The sequence below is a fragment of the Martes martes genome (genome assembly GCF_963455335.1).
Source record: "Martes martes genome assembly, chromosome: 8".
In the NCBI taxonomy this organism is placed as follows: Eukaryota; Metazoa; Chordata; class Mammalia; order Carnivora; family Mustelidae; genus Martes; species Martes martes.
In genome coordinates this window covers 129032303-129050040 of record NC_137895.1, presented here as the reverse complement: position 1 = coordinate 129050040, position 17738 = coordinate 129032303, and the positions used below count along the sequence as shown (strand labels likewise).

Below are 17738 nucleotides of genomic sequence, written 5' to 3'. Positions count from 1 at the left end.
TTTCAGAAATCAATGACCATCTTAATTCAGAAATTTGGTAACATACCTTCTTCTAGTTCTCTAGTTATATTTTTTTCCAACTCCTGCTGCATCTGAAATAAGTCAAATATTATTTATAATGTTCAAGTTAAACAAGACACATTACTGTAGGAATTATATATAGCTTATGAAATGTGAACTTAAAATAACACTATTAGAGACTAAAACTAAGTTAGAGATTGCTTAAATAGAAAGATAATCACATAAATAAAATAAATCCCTACTTATTTTAATCTTAGGTAACAGAAGAAACACATGTAACGCTATTTAGATAAATCTGATAAAAAGTACAATTAATATTGGTCTATTAAATATACATAATTTCTGGAAGAAGAGGAATATGGCAGAGGCATAGGGGACCATAGTTTTATCCAGTCCCTGGAATTCAGCTAGATAGCTTTCAAATCATTCTGAACACCTGTGAACTCAACCTGAGATCTAAGAAAACAACTATTATAATTCTACAAATAGAAAAGTGACCACGTTCTGTAAGGTAGGAGGTGTGGCATGGAGAAGTGAATCCAAGGTGATATATGGGAAGATAAACTGTTGAGGGGGGACATAAACCGCCTATCAGAAAGTGATATAGCAGTGGCGTGCAAACTGGAACTTTTATAAGTCTAATCCGGTGAGGGACATCCCTGCTTGAAAAGCACCCAAGTGAAGTAGGTCGGAATCCTAGGTAGAACTGCCTGATCTCAGGATCCCGGGGGGCACAGAAAGAATGGGGTGCCTGAGTATGGGAGAGTTCCCAGGTGTTTCAGCAGGGAAGCCAACTGCAATCCAAGAGCAGAGGAGGGGGCTTTCAGCTCAGTGTTGCCATTAATCACAAACCCCAGCCCGTTGGGTAACCGCTCTCAGAGCAGGGGCCAAACACGCAGAAAAGCCAGGGCAAGACCTCCCTCCCTCCCCCTGGAGGAGCGGCATAAACGCATTCCACAGGAGACTACAAAGTTTGGAAACTCCAAACTCCAAAGGGGGTTGCATGGCTGAGATAAAAATGCTCAAGGCTGGGCGTATACAGAGTGCATACAGAAACCAGGGAGATAAGAGTGATTGAAAGCTTTTCTGTGAGGGCACACTGAAGAATGGAGGGTGCCTGCTTTCAGCTCTAGGGCTGGACACTGGGAGGCTCACATTTTCATTCTAATCCTCTTAATCAGTGCAGAAAACTGTCAGGGAACGAAAACCACAAAGAGGAATCTGGAGGCCCTAACTTCGCCTAGCCCCCTGGCAAGGGCAGTGCAATACCACCAGGACAAAGACCACTGAGAATTAGCGTAACAGGCCCCTCCCCCAGAAAATCAGCAAGAACTTCCCACTAAGATCAACTTTAACCAATCACAGAGAATTGCAAAACTCTAGTGCTGGGGGAAAATACTATATAGAACTCATGGCTCCTTAAACTTTCAAGTTTAATTTTCTTTTTCTTTTTCCATTTCAACCAATTTCTCATTTTATCAACTCGGGTTTTTTTAAACTTTTTTAATTTTAATTTTTATAGTTACATTCTATCCTTTCATAGTGTTTAACTTTATTTTTGCATATATATATTTTTTTCTTTCTTTACAATTTTGGGATGTAGTTTCCTCTAACAAACAGACCAAAATATACCCAGAATCTAGTGTATTGCTCTGTTCTCATCACCTGTCTGATATAGTCTCTCTTTTTAAATATTTTATTTATTTATTTATTTTAGTTTCTGGTCTCTTCCAATTGGTTTAAGATTATATTTCTCTGGGGCTGTTGTTATTTTAGTATTTTGTTCTCTCATTTTCTATTCTTCTCTAGACAGAATGACTAGATGGAAAAACTTACCTGAAATAAGAGAACAGGAGGTACTACTGACTGTCAGTGACCTAATCAGTATGGATATAACTAAGATGGCAGAATTAGAGTTTAGGATAACAAGTATAAAAATACTAGCTGGGGGGCACCTGGGTGGCTCAGTGGGTTAGGCCTCTGCCTTCAGCTCGGGTCATGATCCCAGGGTCCTGGGATCGAGCCCCATGTCGGGCTCTCTGCTCAGCGGGGAGCCTGCTTCTCCCTCTCTCTCTGCCTGCTGCTCTGCCTACTTGTGATTCTATCTCTCTCTCTGTCAAATAAATAAAATAAAATCTTTAAAAAAAAAAAAAAGAGCCTAGATGTCCATCAACAGATGAATGGATAAAGAAGAAGTGGTATATATACACAATGGAATACTATGCAGCCATCAAAAGACATGAAATCTTGCCATTTGCGACGATGTGGATGGAACTAGAGGGTATCATGCTTAGCGAAATAAGTCAATCGGAGAAAGACAACTATCATATGATCTCTTTGATATGAGGAAGAGGAGATGCAAGGCAGAGGGGGGTTGGGAGGAGGTAGGAAAAGAAAAAATGAAAAGATGGGATTGGGAGGGAGACAAACCATAAAAGACTCAATCTCAAGAAACAGACTGAGGGTTGTGGGGGGGAGGGGGGACGGGAGAGGGTGGTGGGGAAATGGACATTGGGGAGGGTATGGGCTATGATGAGTGTTGTGAAATGTGTAAACCTGGCGATTCACAGACCTGTACCCCTGGGGATAAAAATACATTATATGTTTATTAAAATAAAAAAATAAAAAATAAATAAAAAAAAGAAGATGTGGTGTATATATAAATACAATGGAATATTACAAAGCCATCAAAAAGGATGAACTCTTACAATTTACATTGATGTGGATGGAAACAGAGGGTACTATACTGAGAGAAATAAGTCAATCACAGAAAGACAATTATCATATTGTTTCATACATATGGGGAATATACGAAACAGTGCATAGAATCACAGGGGAAGGGAGGGAAAACTAAATTGAAGAAATCAAAGAGGGAGACAAATCATGAGAGACTCTTAACTATAGGAAACAAACAGATGTTTGCTGAAGAGGAGCTGGGATGGGGTGGGGTAATTGGGTGATGGGCATGAAGGAGGGTATGTGATGTGTAGAGCACTGGGTATTATATACAACTGATGGTTAACTGAACACTATATCTGAAACTGATATATCATATATCAGCTAATTGAATAGAAATTTTTAAAAATTCATCATGTACATAATGGGTAATGGAGAAATAAAACCCTACTTATCTTTTACAGACTTACTGAACTATAATTAACTAATAAATGTTAGCTATTTCAAATTTAAAAAATTGGAGGCTCTAACTGCTAGGATAAATGATATAGAAAGGAGAAGTAGTGACATAGAAGCCAAAATGATAGAGAATAAAGAAGTTGAGGAAAAAAGAGAGATAAACAATTACTGGATCACAAGGGGAGAATTCAAGAGATAAGTGATACCATAAAGCAAAACAATATTAGAATAACTGGGATCCCAGAAGAAGAGGAAAGGGGGTGTGGCAGAAGGTATATCTGAGAAATTATAGCAGAGAACCTCCATAATCCGGGGAAGAAAAAAGTCATTCAAATCCAGGAGGCACAGAGAACCCCCTTCAACATCAATAAGAATAGGCCAACACCTTGATATATAGTAGTGAAGCTTGCAAATTTCAGAGACAAAGAGAAAATCCAGAAAGCAGCTCAGAACATGCCAGAAAGAACTGGCATGGTATAGTCAGGGTGCTAAACCAGAAAAATATGCAGCCAAGAATACTTTACCAGCAAGGCTGTCATTCAAAATAGAAGGAGAGATAAAGAGTTTCCACAACAAACAGAAACTAAAAAATTTTTGACCACCAAACCAGCCCTGCAAGAAATACTAAAGGGGATCCTTTAAGCAAAGAGAGAGCCCCAAAGTGTCACAGACCAAAAAGGAATAGAGACAACAGAAACAATGACATTACAGGTAATACAATGGCACTCAATTCATGTCTTTCGATAGCTAGCCTGAAAGTAAATGGGCCACATTCCCCAATCAAAAGACACAGGGTATCAGATTGGATAAAAAAGCAAGACCCATCAATATGCTGTCTGCAAGAGACTCATTTTAGACCCAATAACACCTCCAGATTGAAAGTGAGGGGGTGGAAAACCATTTACCGTGCTAATGGACATCAAAAGAAAGCTGGGGTGGCAATCCTTCTATTAGACAAATTAGATTTTAAGCCAAAGGCTTAAGAGATGTGGAAGGACATAAGAGATGTGGAAGGACACTATCATAATTAAAGGGTCTCTTCAAAAAGAAGATCTAACAACTGTCAAGATTTATGCCCCTAGGGGCGCCTGGGTGGCTCAGAGGGTTAAAGCCTCTGCCTTCAGCTCGGGTCATGTTCTCAGGGTCCTGGGATCAAGCCCCACATGGGCCTCTCTGCTAAGCAGGGAGCCTGCTTCCTCCTCTCTCTCTTTGCCTACCTCTCCATCTACTTGTCATCTCTGTCAAATAAATAAATAAAATTAAAAAAAAAAAAAGATTTATGCCCATAACATGGGAGCAGCCAATTACATAAGCCAACTAATAACAAAATTAAAGAAACACATCGAGCATGATACAATAAATAGTAGGGGACTTTTACAGCTCACTCACTGCAATGGACAGATCATCTAAGCAGAAGATCAACAAGGACACAAGGGCTTTCAATGACACACTGGACCAGATGGACTTCACAGATATATTCAGAGCATTCCATCTTAAAGCCACAGAATACACATTCTTCTCCAGTGCACATGGAGCTTTCTCCAGAAGAGATCACATACTGGGTCACAAATCAGGTCTCAACCGGTACCAAAAGTTTGAGATCATTCCCTGCATATTTCCAGACCACAATCCCTTGAAACTTGAACTCAATCACAAGAGGAAATTTGGGAAAAACTAAAATTCATGGACGCTAAAGAGCATCCTACTAAGGAATGAATGGGTCAACCAGGAAATTAATGAACAAGTAAAAGAATTCATGGAAACAAAGGAAAATGAATACACAACCGTTCAAAATCTTTGGGATGTAGCCAAGGCAGTCCTGAAGAGGGAAGTATAGAGCAATACAAGCCTTTCTCAAGAAACAAGAAAGGTCCTAAATACACAACCTAACCTTCCACCTACAGGAGCTGGAGAAACAACAGCAAAGAAAGCCTAAATCCAGCAGGAGAAGAGAATTAATAATGACCAGAGCAGAAATCAATGAAATAGAAACTGAAAGTACAGTAGAACACAGCAACAAAACTAGGAGCTGGCTCTTTGAAAGAAGTAATATCGATAAACCCCTGGCCAGACTTTGCAAAAAGAAAAGAGGAAGGACCCAAATTAATAAAATCATGAATGAAAGAAGAGAGATCACAACCAACACCAAGGAAACACAAACAATTTTAAGAATGTATAATGAACAACTATTTGCCAACAAATTAGGCAATCTGGAAGAAATGGTAACAGAAAAACCTGAACAGACCCATAACCAGCAAGGAAACTGAAGCAGTCATCAAAAATCTCCCAACAAAGAAAACTCCAGGGCCAGATGGCTTCCCTGGAGAGTTCGACCAAACATTTAAAAAGGAATTAATACCTATTCTTCTGAAGCTGTCTCAAAAAATAAAAATGGATGGAAAACTTCCAAACTCTTTCTATGAGGCCAGCATTACCTTGATCCCAAAACCAGACAAAGACCCCACCAAAAAGGAGAATTACAGACCAATATTGCTGATGAACATGGATGCAAAAATTCTCACCAAGATACTAGCCAACAGGATCCAACAGTACATTAAAAGGATTATTCACCATGACCAAGTAGGATTTATTCCTGGTCTGCAAGGGTGGTTCAACATCCGCAAATCAGTGTGACACAATACGTTAATAAAAGAAAGGACAAGAACCATATGATACTCTCAATAGATGCAGAAAAACCACCTGACAAAGTACAGCATCCCTTCTTGATTAAAAACTCTTCATGGTGCAGGGATAGAGGGAACATACCTCAATATCATAAAAGCCATCTACAAAAAGCCCACAGCAAGTATCATTTTCAATGGGGAAAAACTGAGAGCTTTTACCCCTAAGGTCAGGAACACAGCAGGGATGGCCACTCTCACCACTGTTGTTCAACTAGTACTAGAAGTCCTAGCCTCAGCAATCAGACAACAAAAAGAAAAAGGCATCTGAATCAGCAAGAAGTCAAACTCTCACTCTTCGCAGATGATGTAATACTCTATGTGGAAAACCCCAAAAGACTCCACCCAAAATTTGTTAGAAGTCCTACAGAAATTTAACAAAGTGGCAGGATATAAAATCAATGCACAGAAATCATTTGCATTTCTATACACTGACAATGAGATAGAAGAAAGAGAAATTAAGGAGTCAAGCCCATTTCCAATTGCACCAAAAACCATTAAGATACCTAGGAATAAACCCAACCAAAGAGGCAAGGGATCAGCACTCTGAAAACTATAGAACACTCATGAGCAAAACTGAGGAAGACCCAAAGAAATGGAAAAACCTTCCATCCACATAGATTGGAAGAACAAATACTGTTAAAATGTCTATGCTTCCCAGAGCAATCTATACATTCAACACAATCCCTCTCAAAATACCATCAACATTTTTTCAGAGCTGGTACAAATAATCCTAAGATTTGTATGGAACCAGACAAGACCCCAAATGGCCAAAGGAATGTTGAAAAAGAAAACCAAAGCTGGTGGCATCACAATTCCAGACTTCAAGCTCTATGACAAAGCTCTCATCATCAAGACAGTATGGGGTATTGGCACAAAAACACACACATAGATCCATGGAACAGAATAGAGAGCCCAGAAATGGACCCTCAACGCTATGGTCAACTAATCTGGGACAAAGCAGGAAAGAATGTCCAATGGAACAAAAGATAGTCATTCCAATAAATGGTGTTGGGAAAACTGGACAGCCACAAGCAAGAAGAATTAAACTGGACCATCTTCTTACACCGCACACAAAAATAAGATTCAAAATGGATATAAGACCTACATGTGAGACAGGAACCCATCAAAATCCTAGAACAGAACACAGGTTGTATTCTCTCTGACTTTGGCCAAAACAACTTCTTGCTAGACACGTCTCCAAAGGCAAGGGAAATAAAGACTTCATCAAGATAAAGAGGTTTTGCATAGCAAAGAAAGCAACTGACAACACTAAAAGATGACCTACAGAATGGAAAATGGTATTTGCAATTGACATATCAGATAAGGGGCTAGTATCCAAAATCTATAAAGAACTTATCAAACTCAACGCCCAAAGAACAAACAATCCAGTCAAGAAATGGGTAGAAGAAATGAACAGACATTTCTCCAAAAAAGACACACAAATGGGCAACAGACGTGAAAAAAATGCTCAACATCACTTGGCATCAGGGAAATAAATACAAAAGCACAATGAGATATCACCTCACACCTGTCAGAATGGCTAAAATGAGCCAGTCAGGAAACAACAGATGTTGTCAGGCATGCAGAGAAAGCAGAACCCTCTTACACTGTTGGTGGGAATGTAAGCTGGTGCAGCCACTCTGGAAAACAGTAGGGTGGTTCCTCAAAGAGCTGAAAATAGAGCTACCCAACGACCCGGCAATTGCACTACTATGGATTTACCCCAAAGATATAAATATATTGATCCAAAGGGGCACCTGAACCCCAATGTCTATACTAGCAATTTTATTGACTTATTTATTTGAGACAGAATGAGAAATAGAGAGCATGGGTGGGGGAAGAGGCAGAGACGGAGGAAGTAGCTGACTCCCCACTTAGCAGACAGCCTGAAGTGGGGCTCTATCCCAGGACCCAGGAATCATGAGCTAAGCTGAAGGCAGTCACTTAACCAACTAAGCCACCCAGGCAACCCTCAGTACCCTACATTAGACCCCATTTTGGGCATTCAGTGAGAGGATACCTTTCATGAGAAAGGTCTAAGTAAGAAAATTCTAGATAGGAATATTTGTAATATACAGCTGACCCTTGACCAATGTGGGTTTGAATGATGCAGGTCTACTCTACTTACACATGGACTTTTTTTGATACCGTACTTTAGTGTATTTTCTCTTATGTTTTTCTCATTAACATTTTTTTCTCTAGCTTTATTGTGAGAATATAGTATGTAATACATGTAATGTACAAAACCTGTGTTAATGAACTATTAACAGTAGGCTATTAGTAGTTTAGTTTTTTAGATTCCATGCAGAAGTGAAATCATATGGTATATGCCTTTCTCTGCGTTATTTCACTTAGCATAATACTAGGTCTATCAATGTTGTCACAAATGGCAAGATCCCATTCTTTTTTATAGCTGAATAAATATTTCATTGTATATGTATCACACATCTTCTTTATCTATTCATCTATTGATGGACACTGAGGTTGCTTCCATACTTTGGTTATTGTAAACAATGTTTCAAAAAACATAGGGGTGTATATAACTTTTCAAATTAGTGTTTTCATTTTCTTTGGATAAATACCCAGTAGTGTAATTACTGAATGGTACATGGTACTGCATTTCTATTTTTAATTTTTTGAGGGATCATAACACTTTTTGACAATAACATTATATTCAGGCCTTATAAAATTAATAATCTGACAACATTACTAGGCAGCCTTGTAAAACTAATAACTCAATACCACTTGATGGGAGAAACTTTTGTTGAAGCAATTTTATAATACCATTAATAAATACTATGTAAAATATAAAACACTTTTTTATATGACATGACTTAAGGAATTACCAATGTAATGTTACTATCTTTTCCCCAAAACTTCTCCTAAATATTTACTTCTGTGACCTTTATTTCCAGGCAAGAACTGTGTTTAGATGGTAGAAATAGCTTGACGTCCACTAATAAGGAGAACGCATTTGCAATTTTATTTATACTTTTCCATTTATCAAAAAATTAGGAGGGTAAGAAAATTATACACAGAAAAGCAATGTGCAATGTATCAGCAAATTTTAATTCAAAGAATTATTAACTAGAAGGATTTTCTCATAACTGTTAGTTTTCAAACTATGGCTCATAGAAATCTAAGGTTCCACTGGGACACAGCAGGATTGAGGGACAAGGAAGTCTACAGGTGTAGTCTCATCTCTCTTTTAGCTAAACAGCTCTACTTGTCTCTGTCTTATATAATACAGTTTAATTTAAAAAAAAAAGTTAATTTCCATTCTTTGGAAAAAAAATATTTCCCCAGAGGTATAAAAGTCACTAACTTAGTCAAAGTCCCTAATTTTACATAAGAGACAAAAAGGCCTCTGAGAGATTGTAGTTTGCCTGAGGTCAAAAAACCACCTAGTTGCAGGCCAGGAATGTGTTTTAGGTCTTACTGAGCCTAGACTTTTATGCCAGTTACTTCCTCATATTCAGGAAAAACACATGCATTTTTAACTAGAACTCAGAGAAAATGAATACATAAAACTTTGTCATGTGGCTCAATAAAGTTAAGGCATTAGGCAGAAAACAGCTTTCTAACTAAACTATAAATTTTTATAGTCATGAACAAAAATAAAGGAAGAGAAGTTATCTTAACTCCTATTAGTAACAGTCAATATACTCAATTTATAAGCACAATTTTTTTTAACTTGAAGGGACAGGGAACTTGAAGGAGAAAATCGTTAGTTGAACCAAAGAACCTGAACCTGAGGAAATTCTTCCTTGAAAGAATTATTCATTTCCTTCAAATAAAACCTGGTTTATCAAAATCAATCAACAAATGAGTTACCTATGTTGTGAGTTATTTATAGCAAAATTTAAAACACTGAACAGATTTCTCTTTGCCATCTAGCCTCTCCATTAGTTCATATGTACAAAAGACATGATTAACTTTAATTATAAATTAAATTCACTCAGAAATTATAGGTAAACCTTCATTTCTCTACCTTCTCCATGACAGGAAAGGAGAATCACCTAATGGGTGAATTTGGGAGAAGGCACTCAGCAGTGCCTAAGTGCTTCCAAATCTCTTCTTTGAAAAGCTATGCCTGCCATAGTAACATGCATTGAGGTCTGCTTTCATCTTTGTGGGTTGGGCATCAAACATCTGTTCCTTCCATTTACAACTGTGTGTGGAAGTGCCTAATTTGGAGTAAAGTATTAGGAAGTTTATTGTGGCTACATACCTAAGCCACATCCTCCAATTTGTTAGTATGTATTAAAGTTACTAAGCTTGGGGCACCTGGGTGGCTCAGTGGGTTAAAGCCTCTGCCTTTGGCTCAGGTCATGATCTCAGGGTCCTGGGATCGAGCCCCACATCGGGCTCTCTGCTTAGCGGCAAGCCTGCTTCCTCCTCTCTCTCTGCCTGCCTCTTTGCCTACTTGTGATCTCTCTTTCTGTCAAATAAATAAAATCTTTAAAAAATAATAATAATAAAGTTACTAAGCTTATCTCCAACTGCCTGACTCCTGTGTTCTCAACTCAGAAAAAGAAGAGCAATGTCATCTGCCACCTACTCCACCACAGTTACAACAAGAAAAATGATCAGACAATACTTAGAAAGGGTTTCTTCTTCCTTGACTTGATACCTAACATTCATTGTTCAAAGCAACATGCTTTAAAGAGGGAAAAAGTTGAAAAGAACAATTGCAGAAATAAACACAGAAAGTCTAGGAGGAGATAGAGGAATATGTTCCAAATGAAAGAACAATACAACACTTCAGAAAAATAACTAAATGAAACAGATATAAGTAATCTACCTGATAAAGAGTTCAAAGTAATGGTCATAAAAATGCTCAGCAAACTTGGGAGAAGAATGGACGGATTCAGTGAGAACTTCAACAAAGAGAAAATATAAAGAAGAACCAATCAGAACTGAAAAATACAATAACTGAAATGAAAAATACACCAGAGGGAATCAACAGCAGATTAAAAGCTGCAGACGAACAGATCAGTGATCTACAGGACAGGGTAGCAGAAATCATCCAAGCCAAAAAAAAAAAAAACAGATAAAAGAATTTTTAAAATGAGGACAGATTGGGGCACGTGGGTGGCTCAGTGGGTTAAAGCCTCTGCCTTCGGCTCAGGTCATGATCTCGGGGTCCTGGGATCGAGTCCCGCATCGGGCTCTCTGCTCATTGGGGAGCCTGCTTCCTCCCCTCTCTCTCTCTGTCTGCCTCTCTGCCTACTTGTGATCTGTCAAATAAATAAATAAAATCTTTAAAAAAAAAAATGAGAACAGATTAAGGGACCTCCTAGGATCGAGCCCCACACCAGGCCCCGTGCTCAGGGAGTCTGCTTCTCCCTCTCTCTGTGGCCCTCCCCTCCCATCTATGTTCTCTCTTGCTTGCTCTCAAAAATAGATTAAAAGAAAGAAAGACAGACAGACAGACAAGGCCATAACTAGAAATAAGAAAGTTATGAAAGAAAGAGTTTTATTGGTAAAAGCAAACATACAATAAAAGTAATAGATCTATCACTTTTATAAAGCCAGTATGAATGTTAAAAGACAAAAGTAGTAACAACAACTGTATCTACAGTAATTAGTTAAGGGATACAAAAAATAAAAAGATGTAAACTAAGACATCAAATACATAAAACAAGGTGGGGTGGAAAAATGTAGTGTTTTTAAAATGTGTTTGAACTTAAGTAACCATCAACTTAAAATAGACTTCTATATGCATGGAATGTTATATATGAACTTCATTGTGATCACAAAATCTATAATATACAAAAATCTATAATATACAAAAAAGAAAAAGAAAGGCAACCAAGCATAACACTAAAGAAAGTTCTCAAATTAGGAGGGAAGAGAGCAAGACAATAAGGAAACCAAATGAAAGAACAAGACTGAGGCCTCATTTACCATGCTACTTTTGTCTACATTAGTAAGACCATGAATATACCTTCAAAACCATAAGCCTATGTACATTGATTGAAATGGATATTTTAATAACAAGGATACACAATGGAAACTAGCTGCTAAAGACTCCCTATTATTCCCATCTTAGTCATCAATCATTCAAGTGATGGCAAGGTAGATATATGTGAAATTCATTTTAAAAATTCCAATTGTGGGGCACCTGGGTGGCTCAGTCAGTTAGGATCTGATCTTAGGATCTTTGAGACTGAGCCCTGCATCAGGCTCTGCACTGAGTATGGAGCCTGCTTACCCTCTGCACCTCACCCCCCACTGCCAGCTTGCACACACTCTCTCTCTCCCTCTCTCTCTCTCTAAAAAAAGAATTCAGTATTTGCTTGTCATTTAGTCATTTAGAAAATTGTCATTTTAATAGTCATTTAAATAGTCATTTAGTCATTTAGAAAATGCTCTACAATTGCTCAGCAAGACATTTTGTAAAAATTGAAATAGAAGTGTTATAAGTTTTAAAACATGCTCCAAGTAAGAAAACAATTAAGGATGTACTCTCAGGTAAGAAAATGACAATTACAACTTAAAAAGAAAAATTGATCTTTTTAGCGTTACACTTTTATTTAATTCGTAAAAGGACTTATCATGGATTCTTTTAAATAATAATTATCGATACGTGATTGTTTGGATTCTTATTGTTCACTTATACATAGGGGTGGGAAAAATGGGCAACAGCAAACTTTAAAATTGTTATGAACCACTGCCAACCAGGAAATTAGTCAAAGCATCTTAGTATAGATTTCATTAGTGAGCAATAATATTTACTTTCTAAAATCGAATTTAGATGTAGGTTTTCAAGAAATTTAAAATGTGTCAGTTTTGAGGTGCCTGGGTAACTCAGTCAAGTGTCTCTGACTCTTGTTTTCGGCTCAGGTTATGATCGTAGGTTTGTGAGACTGGGCCCCATGTAGGGTTCCACACTCAACAGGAAGTCTGCTTGAGAGTCTCACACTCTCTCCCCCTCTTGTACACTCTCTCTCTAAAATAAATAAAATCTTGAAAAAATAATAAATAATAAATAATAAAAATAATAAATATGTCAGTTTAGTTATAATTATTGAATAAAGGTAATAATAGGATATTAATAATAATTAATAATAAGAGCTCCAGGAACTAAGAAAAAAAAATCAAAATTTCTGTCTCATTTCTTTATTAGCACAAATAATTATGACTTTTACTTAGTGTGTATTAGTTAGCTAAGCAACTCAGAATTTTATCAAATTAAAAACAAAAATTACATCAGAAATCTGAAACCCAAGGAAAAAAAGGTAAGATAATATAACTAACCTTGGTTAAGAAAATCCCAATGTCATTACTTGAACGCCGTGAGTTTGAGGTAGGAATCACCACGTTTTCTCTTAGAGCAACATTTCTATTGAATAGTGAGCTATTATTATTAAAATTTCTACCATAAGGCAGATCTAGGGCTGGCCTCATATTAATAGTGTCAAGCAAAGTTTGCTTCTGCTGCTTCTCCACCAGAAGTTTGGTACTGGTCTCTGCCAGCCTCTCACTAGTCCTGTTAAGATTACAAAACAATGCTTAGTATTTCATTTCTCCCCAAATCAGTCCTAAATTACTTGCATTTTTTAAAGTTTCCATAATAGTAAACAGAATGTGCCATTAAATAGTGTTTCAACACGGTAAATATGACAGAGCAGACCTACTATGTATAATCATAGGTTTAAAACTGTTCTAAAGAAGTACATAGATTTCTAGGGTTCCTAACTGACAAGTAATTCAAATTAAGGAGGGAGAGAAATGGCTATCAGTGATGTCCATGGCTTAACAGGTAATACCTGCTGCCTTCTGGAATGGTTGTACTTCAAAGATTCTTGGGGATGCCATGACACATACTTATAATTAGTAAACCAGTTTAGAGCTGCAAAAATAAACCATCCTGGAGGGTCTGGGTGGCTCAGTCAGTTAACCTTCTGCCTTCAGCTCAGATCAGGACCCCAGAGTCCTGGAATTGAGCCCCACACTGGGCTCCCTGCTCAGCGGGAAGCCTGCTTCTCCCTCACCCTCTGCCTGCTGCTCCCCTCTGCTTGTGCTCACTTGCTCTCTCTGTCAAATAAATATGTAAAATCTCTAAAGGAAAATAAAAATAAAAAAACATCCCTCAAAGACATTTTTCAAGCATTGGCTTTCACCACTCTTGCACACTTCACACATTACCTCAAAGAAATTGAGCATTTGGCACTGAGGAATAATTTAGACGAACAACTGCTAGGGGAGAAGTAGATGGCAGAGTTGTGATCAGAAAGAACTGAAAGAGCTCCAGAGGCAATTAGGTTATAACACAGGGTACTGGAGGTGGAATCTGCCCTTTCCGTCTTGACCTTTTGGGTTAAAGATGCACTCTTCCAAAAATAAACTAACATTAATAAATAAATATTAATAAACTCATTTCTATTTGGATAATTCTGACAATTTTATAATAATATGCTGTCTAAATTATAAACCTTCAAACAATTAGCTTAAAGACTAGGAGATCAGATTAACTGAAAATATTCAACCGAAAAAAATAAAATAATCTAAAACCGAAAAAAGAGAGATGCAAATTGTTTTGGACTAACATTTCAACAGTTAAGTTCATTTACAAACATCATTTTTCAAAATTATAGTATCTAGTTGGCTTTCACTTACTACTGATCTCATGAAAGTGGCTCCATAAAAATTATGGTTTAGAGGCAAATTAATAAGCCAACTCTACTTCCTATGATTGTTTTAACTTACTTGTTCAGTTCATTTGTCAATGACGTTCGACGTATTACTTCTTCTAGGTAGAGGTACTTGTATCTGTCCAATTCTGTTTTAGTAAGATCTTCTTGAGAACTCTTCATTTTGAATAATTCAAATTCCAGCTCTTTAATTCTGAGTTCCATTTGACTTCTTAGTGAAGCATTATTATTTTCTCTTAACTGTGCTAAGCTTTCTTGAGATGCTACTTGTGTCTAAAGCAAATTAAAAGCATAGTTTTAAAATTGTTACAACCTGGGTAATTACAGTATATTTCTTTCTTTTAGTTTTGTGTCAATGATTCAGAGAGCAATTTTTAAAGTGGAAAAAAAAAGCTGAAATGTAAAATATTTATCATCAATGTGAAACTGAATTAAATGTGAATGATGTTCATTCTTATGTTAGAACTCATGCAACCTGATAATTCAAAGAATAATAAAATCATTTAAATTTTTAAGAAGTGAAAATCAACTTAAGAATAACCGAGGTACATGGGGTGCGCAGCTGACTCAGTCATCTGAGTGCCTAACTCTTGGTTTCTGCTCAGATAGTGATCTCAGGGTCCTGGGATAAAGCCGTGTCGTACTCAGCATGAAGTATGCCTGGAATTTTCTCTCTACTTGTCCATCCCCTACTCGTGCTTTCCAAATAAATAAATAATATATTTAATATAAAAAAAGGAAAAGTCCAAGTATGGTACAATTTTTTTTAATGTAGGCATGCCCAGAATGGAGCCCAAACAAGCAACTGATGACGCCACCCACGCACCCCATGGTAAAAATTTTTAAAGCACAATTTTTTCTTTTCCTCTCAATAGCCTTGTTTTATACTAACTGGTCTTAAAAAATAAAATGACTTTCCACTATGAATCATTCTGAAAGATCAATTTAGTGTGAATGATGATGAAAACTGAAGGAACAAATGCTTCCAGAAATTTACCAAATTGCTATAAAGGAAGTAGAGGAAAACTCTACACTGCCTATAACCAAAATGTAATTTGCAGTGAAATGAATTAAAGCATTTTATAGATGAATAAATTAACCTGTAAAAATAGATCGACTTCTTTTAATTTTTCTGCTATGTTCAATCTTGTTCTTTCTTCAAGCTCCCGTTTATATTGTTCTATTTTACTGTATTCTACCATATTGACTTCTACACGACTTCTGAGGTTCACTACTTGTTGTTCCAACTTCTTTTTATTCTTCTCTAGTTTTTCACATTTTGTCTGTATTTCTTTCATAGATGATAATTCCTGAGTAAGAACCTGGTTTTTTGAAGACACGGTTTCCAGTTTTGCTGTAAGATCATCAACCTGCATGAATAAAATAATACAGTTTGGAAGTAGAATGAAAATAGTCTAATGCAAAACTAAGACCCAAATTTTTTTTTAAAGATGTTAAATCTCTGCACCAAACATGGGGCTTGAACTCACAACCCCAAGATCAAGAGTCACATACGTTACTGACTGCTCCAGCCAGGTGCTCAGATTTTAAAATAAATTCATTTTCAACAAAATGTTATCTATATTGTAGTACAGTCTTGGAATGTGGGACCTCAAATAACTCAGAAAATCAAGAACAAAATTCAAACCACTAGGAGTTGCTAAAATCGATCTCTGTTGTATTCCTCTTTGTCACACATTTGTATTTGATTTTTATACTTTTATTTTTCTATGATTGTTTCAGATTTGTCCTCCATAGAATAACTGTAAGTCACCTCTTAGTAGAAAGTCTCTTAACCCTTCACTCATCTTAATACTCCATTTTTTTTTTAAAGATTTTATTTATTTATTTGAGAGGGAGAAAGAGCAAGAGAGTGAGAGCGCAAGAGCAGGGAGAGGGAGAAGCAGACTCCCCACTGGTCAGGAAGCCCAGCATGGGGCTCAATCCTAGCATCCCAGGATCACGACCCAAGCCAAAGGCACTTAACTGAGCCACCCAGGTGCCCTTGTACTCTGTAATTTTTAAAGAAGTTTTAGGAATATCATATTGACTTATGTAGGTCTGAGCCAATAAATGCTTACCAAAATGAGACTTTAAAATAAGACTCTAATTAATGACTCTATAAATACTGATTCTAATGCCATCAGCCTTTTTCTGAATTACAAATGTTTTATGCTAATTTCAATTGCATTCTGAGGAGAAATGATTCACAAGGTTAAGAAATCACATCTCTCAGTAAAAAAACTTATTGGGGAAAAAAAATTTAGTGAGATGATCCATATATTTTTGGACCCCCCCCCCAAAAAAAACAAAAAAACCCAATCCTTAACTCAACAGTGTTATAATCCTTTGTTACTTCCCACAAAATAAGTGAATATACTAAGCAATGAAAACAGCCAAAAAACTTGCTGGAGTTTCAGTGATGCTGAGTTGGGAAGAACTCCTTTCCTTTAGATATGATTGGAAAGACAAGGTGAGTGGATGTGGTGGTTTTATAAATTGACACTTCTCCCATGACAATCCCTCCCCTTAATATGCGCTAGCCTTAGTAACTGGTTCCTAGTGAACAGAATATGGCAGAACTGCTGTGTGATTTTTACGGCTAGGTTAGAAAATGTGATATAGCTTCCATCTGACTTTCTTCTTCTAGGAAACCTCACCCTTAGAATCCAGCTGTTGTGGGAAAGCCCAGGCTACCTAGTGAGTCTTCATGCAAATATTCCAGCTGAGACTGCCCTAGCTAACCACCTAGCCCAAAGCCAGCCTCAACAGCCAAACATGTGCAGGAACAAGGTTTTAGATGATTCTAGTTCCCAGCTTCCAGTCACCCCAGGTGAGGCCAAATGAAGAAGAAATGAGTTGGCCTTCCTCAGCCTTGTCCAAAGATTTGTGAACAAGATAAATGCTGTTTTGAGCCACTAGGTTTTGAGATGGTTTATTATACAGCAATAAATAACTGGCACAGATACTGATATTAAAATGGGGTGCTGCCATTAAAAAAAAAAAAAACAAAAAAACTAAAACTAAACCTTCTTTGAACGAGGAGGTGGGTGGAACCTGAAAGAAGAGTAAGAGTGTGAAGTGGAGAAGAGTAAGAATGAAAACCAAAAGGGCTTCCAAGAGACTGTTAGTGGAAACCTGATGGCCCTTGAAGAGGCTTACAGCAAAGGCTTTTAGACAAGGGAAGAAAATGACACTAGAGGGAAAAGGAACTCGTGCCACAAACCACTTGAAAGTA

At 37.2% G+C, this 17738-nt stretch overlaps 1 protein-coding gene across 1 annotated transcript in view; it reads right to left on the bottom strand.

The window, feature by feature from the left end:
* Positions 1–17738, bottom strand: part of LOC308347642 (ankyrin repeat domain-containing protein 26-like) — a 140593-nt gene that overhangs the window by 1939 nt on the left and 120916 nt on the right. Inside the window, exons 38-41 of the mRNA XM_080811232.1 lie at positions 15601–15870; positions 14556–14773; positions 13104–13335; positions 47–92 (exon numbers count right to left, since the gene is read on the bottom strand). Of these exons, the coding sequence (XP_080667358.1) occupies positions 47–92; positions 13104–13335; positions 14556–14773; positions 15601–15870 (766 nt within the window). The remainder of the gene's footprint in view (positions 1–46; positions 93–13103; positions 13336–14555; positions 14774–15600; positions 15871–17738) is intronic.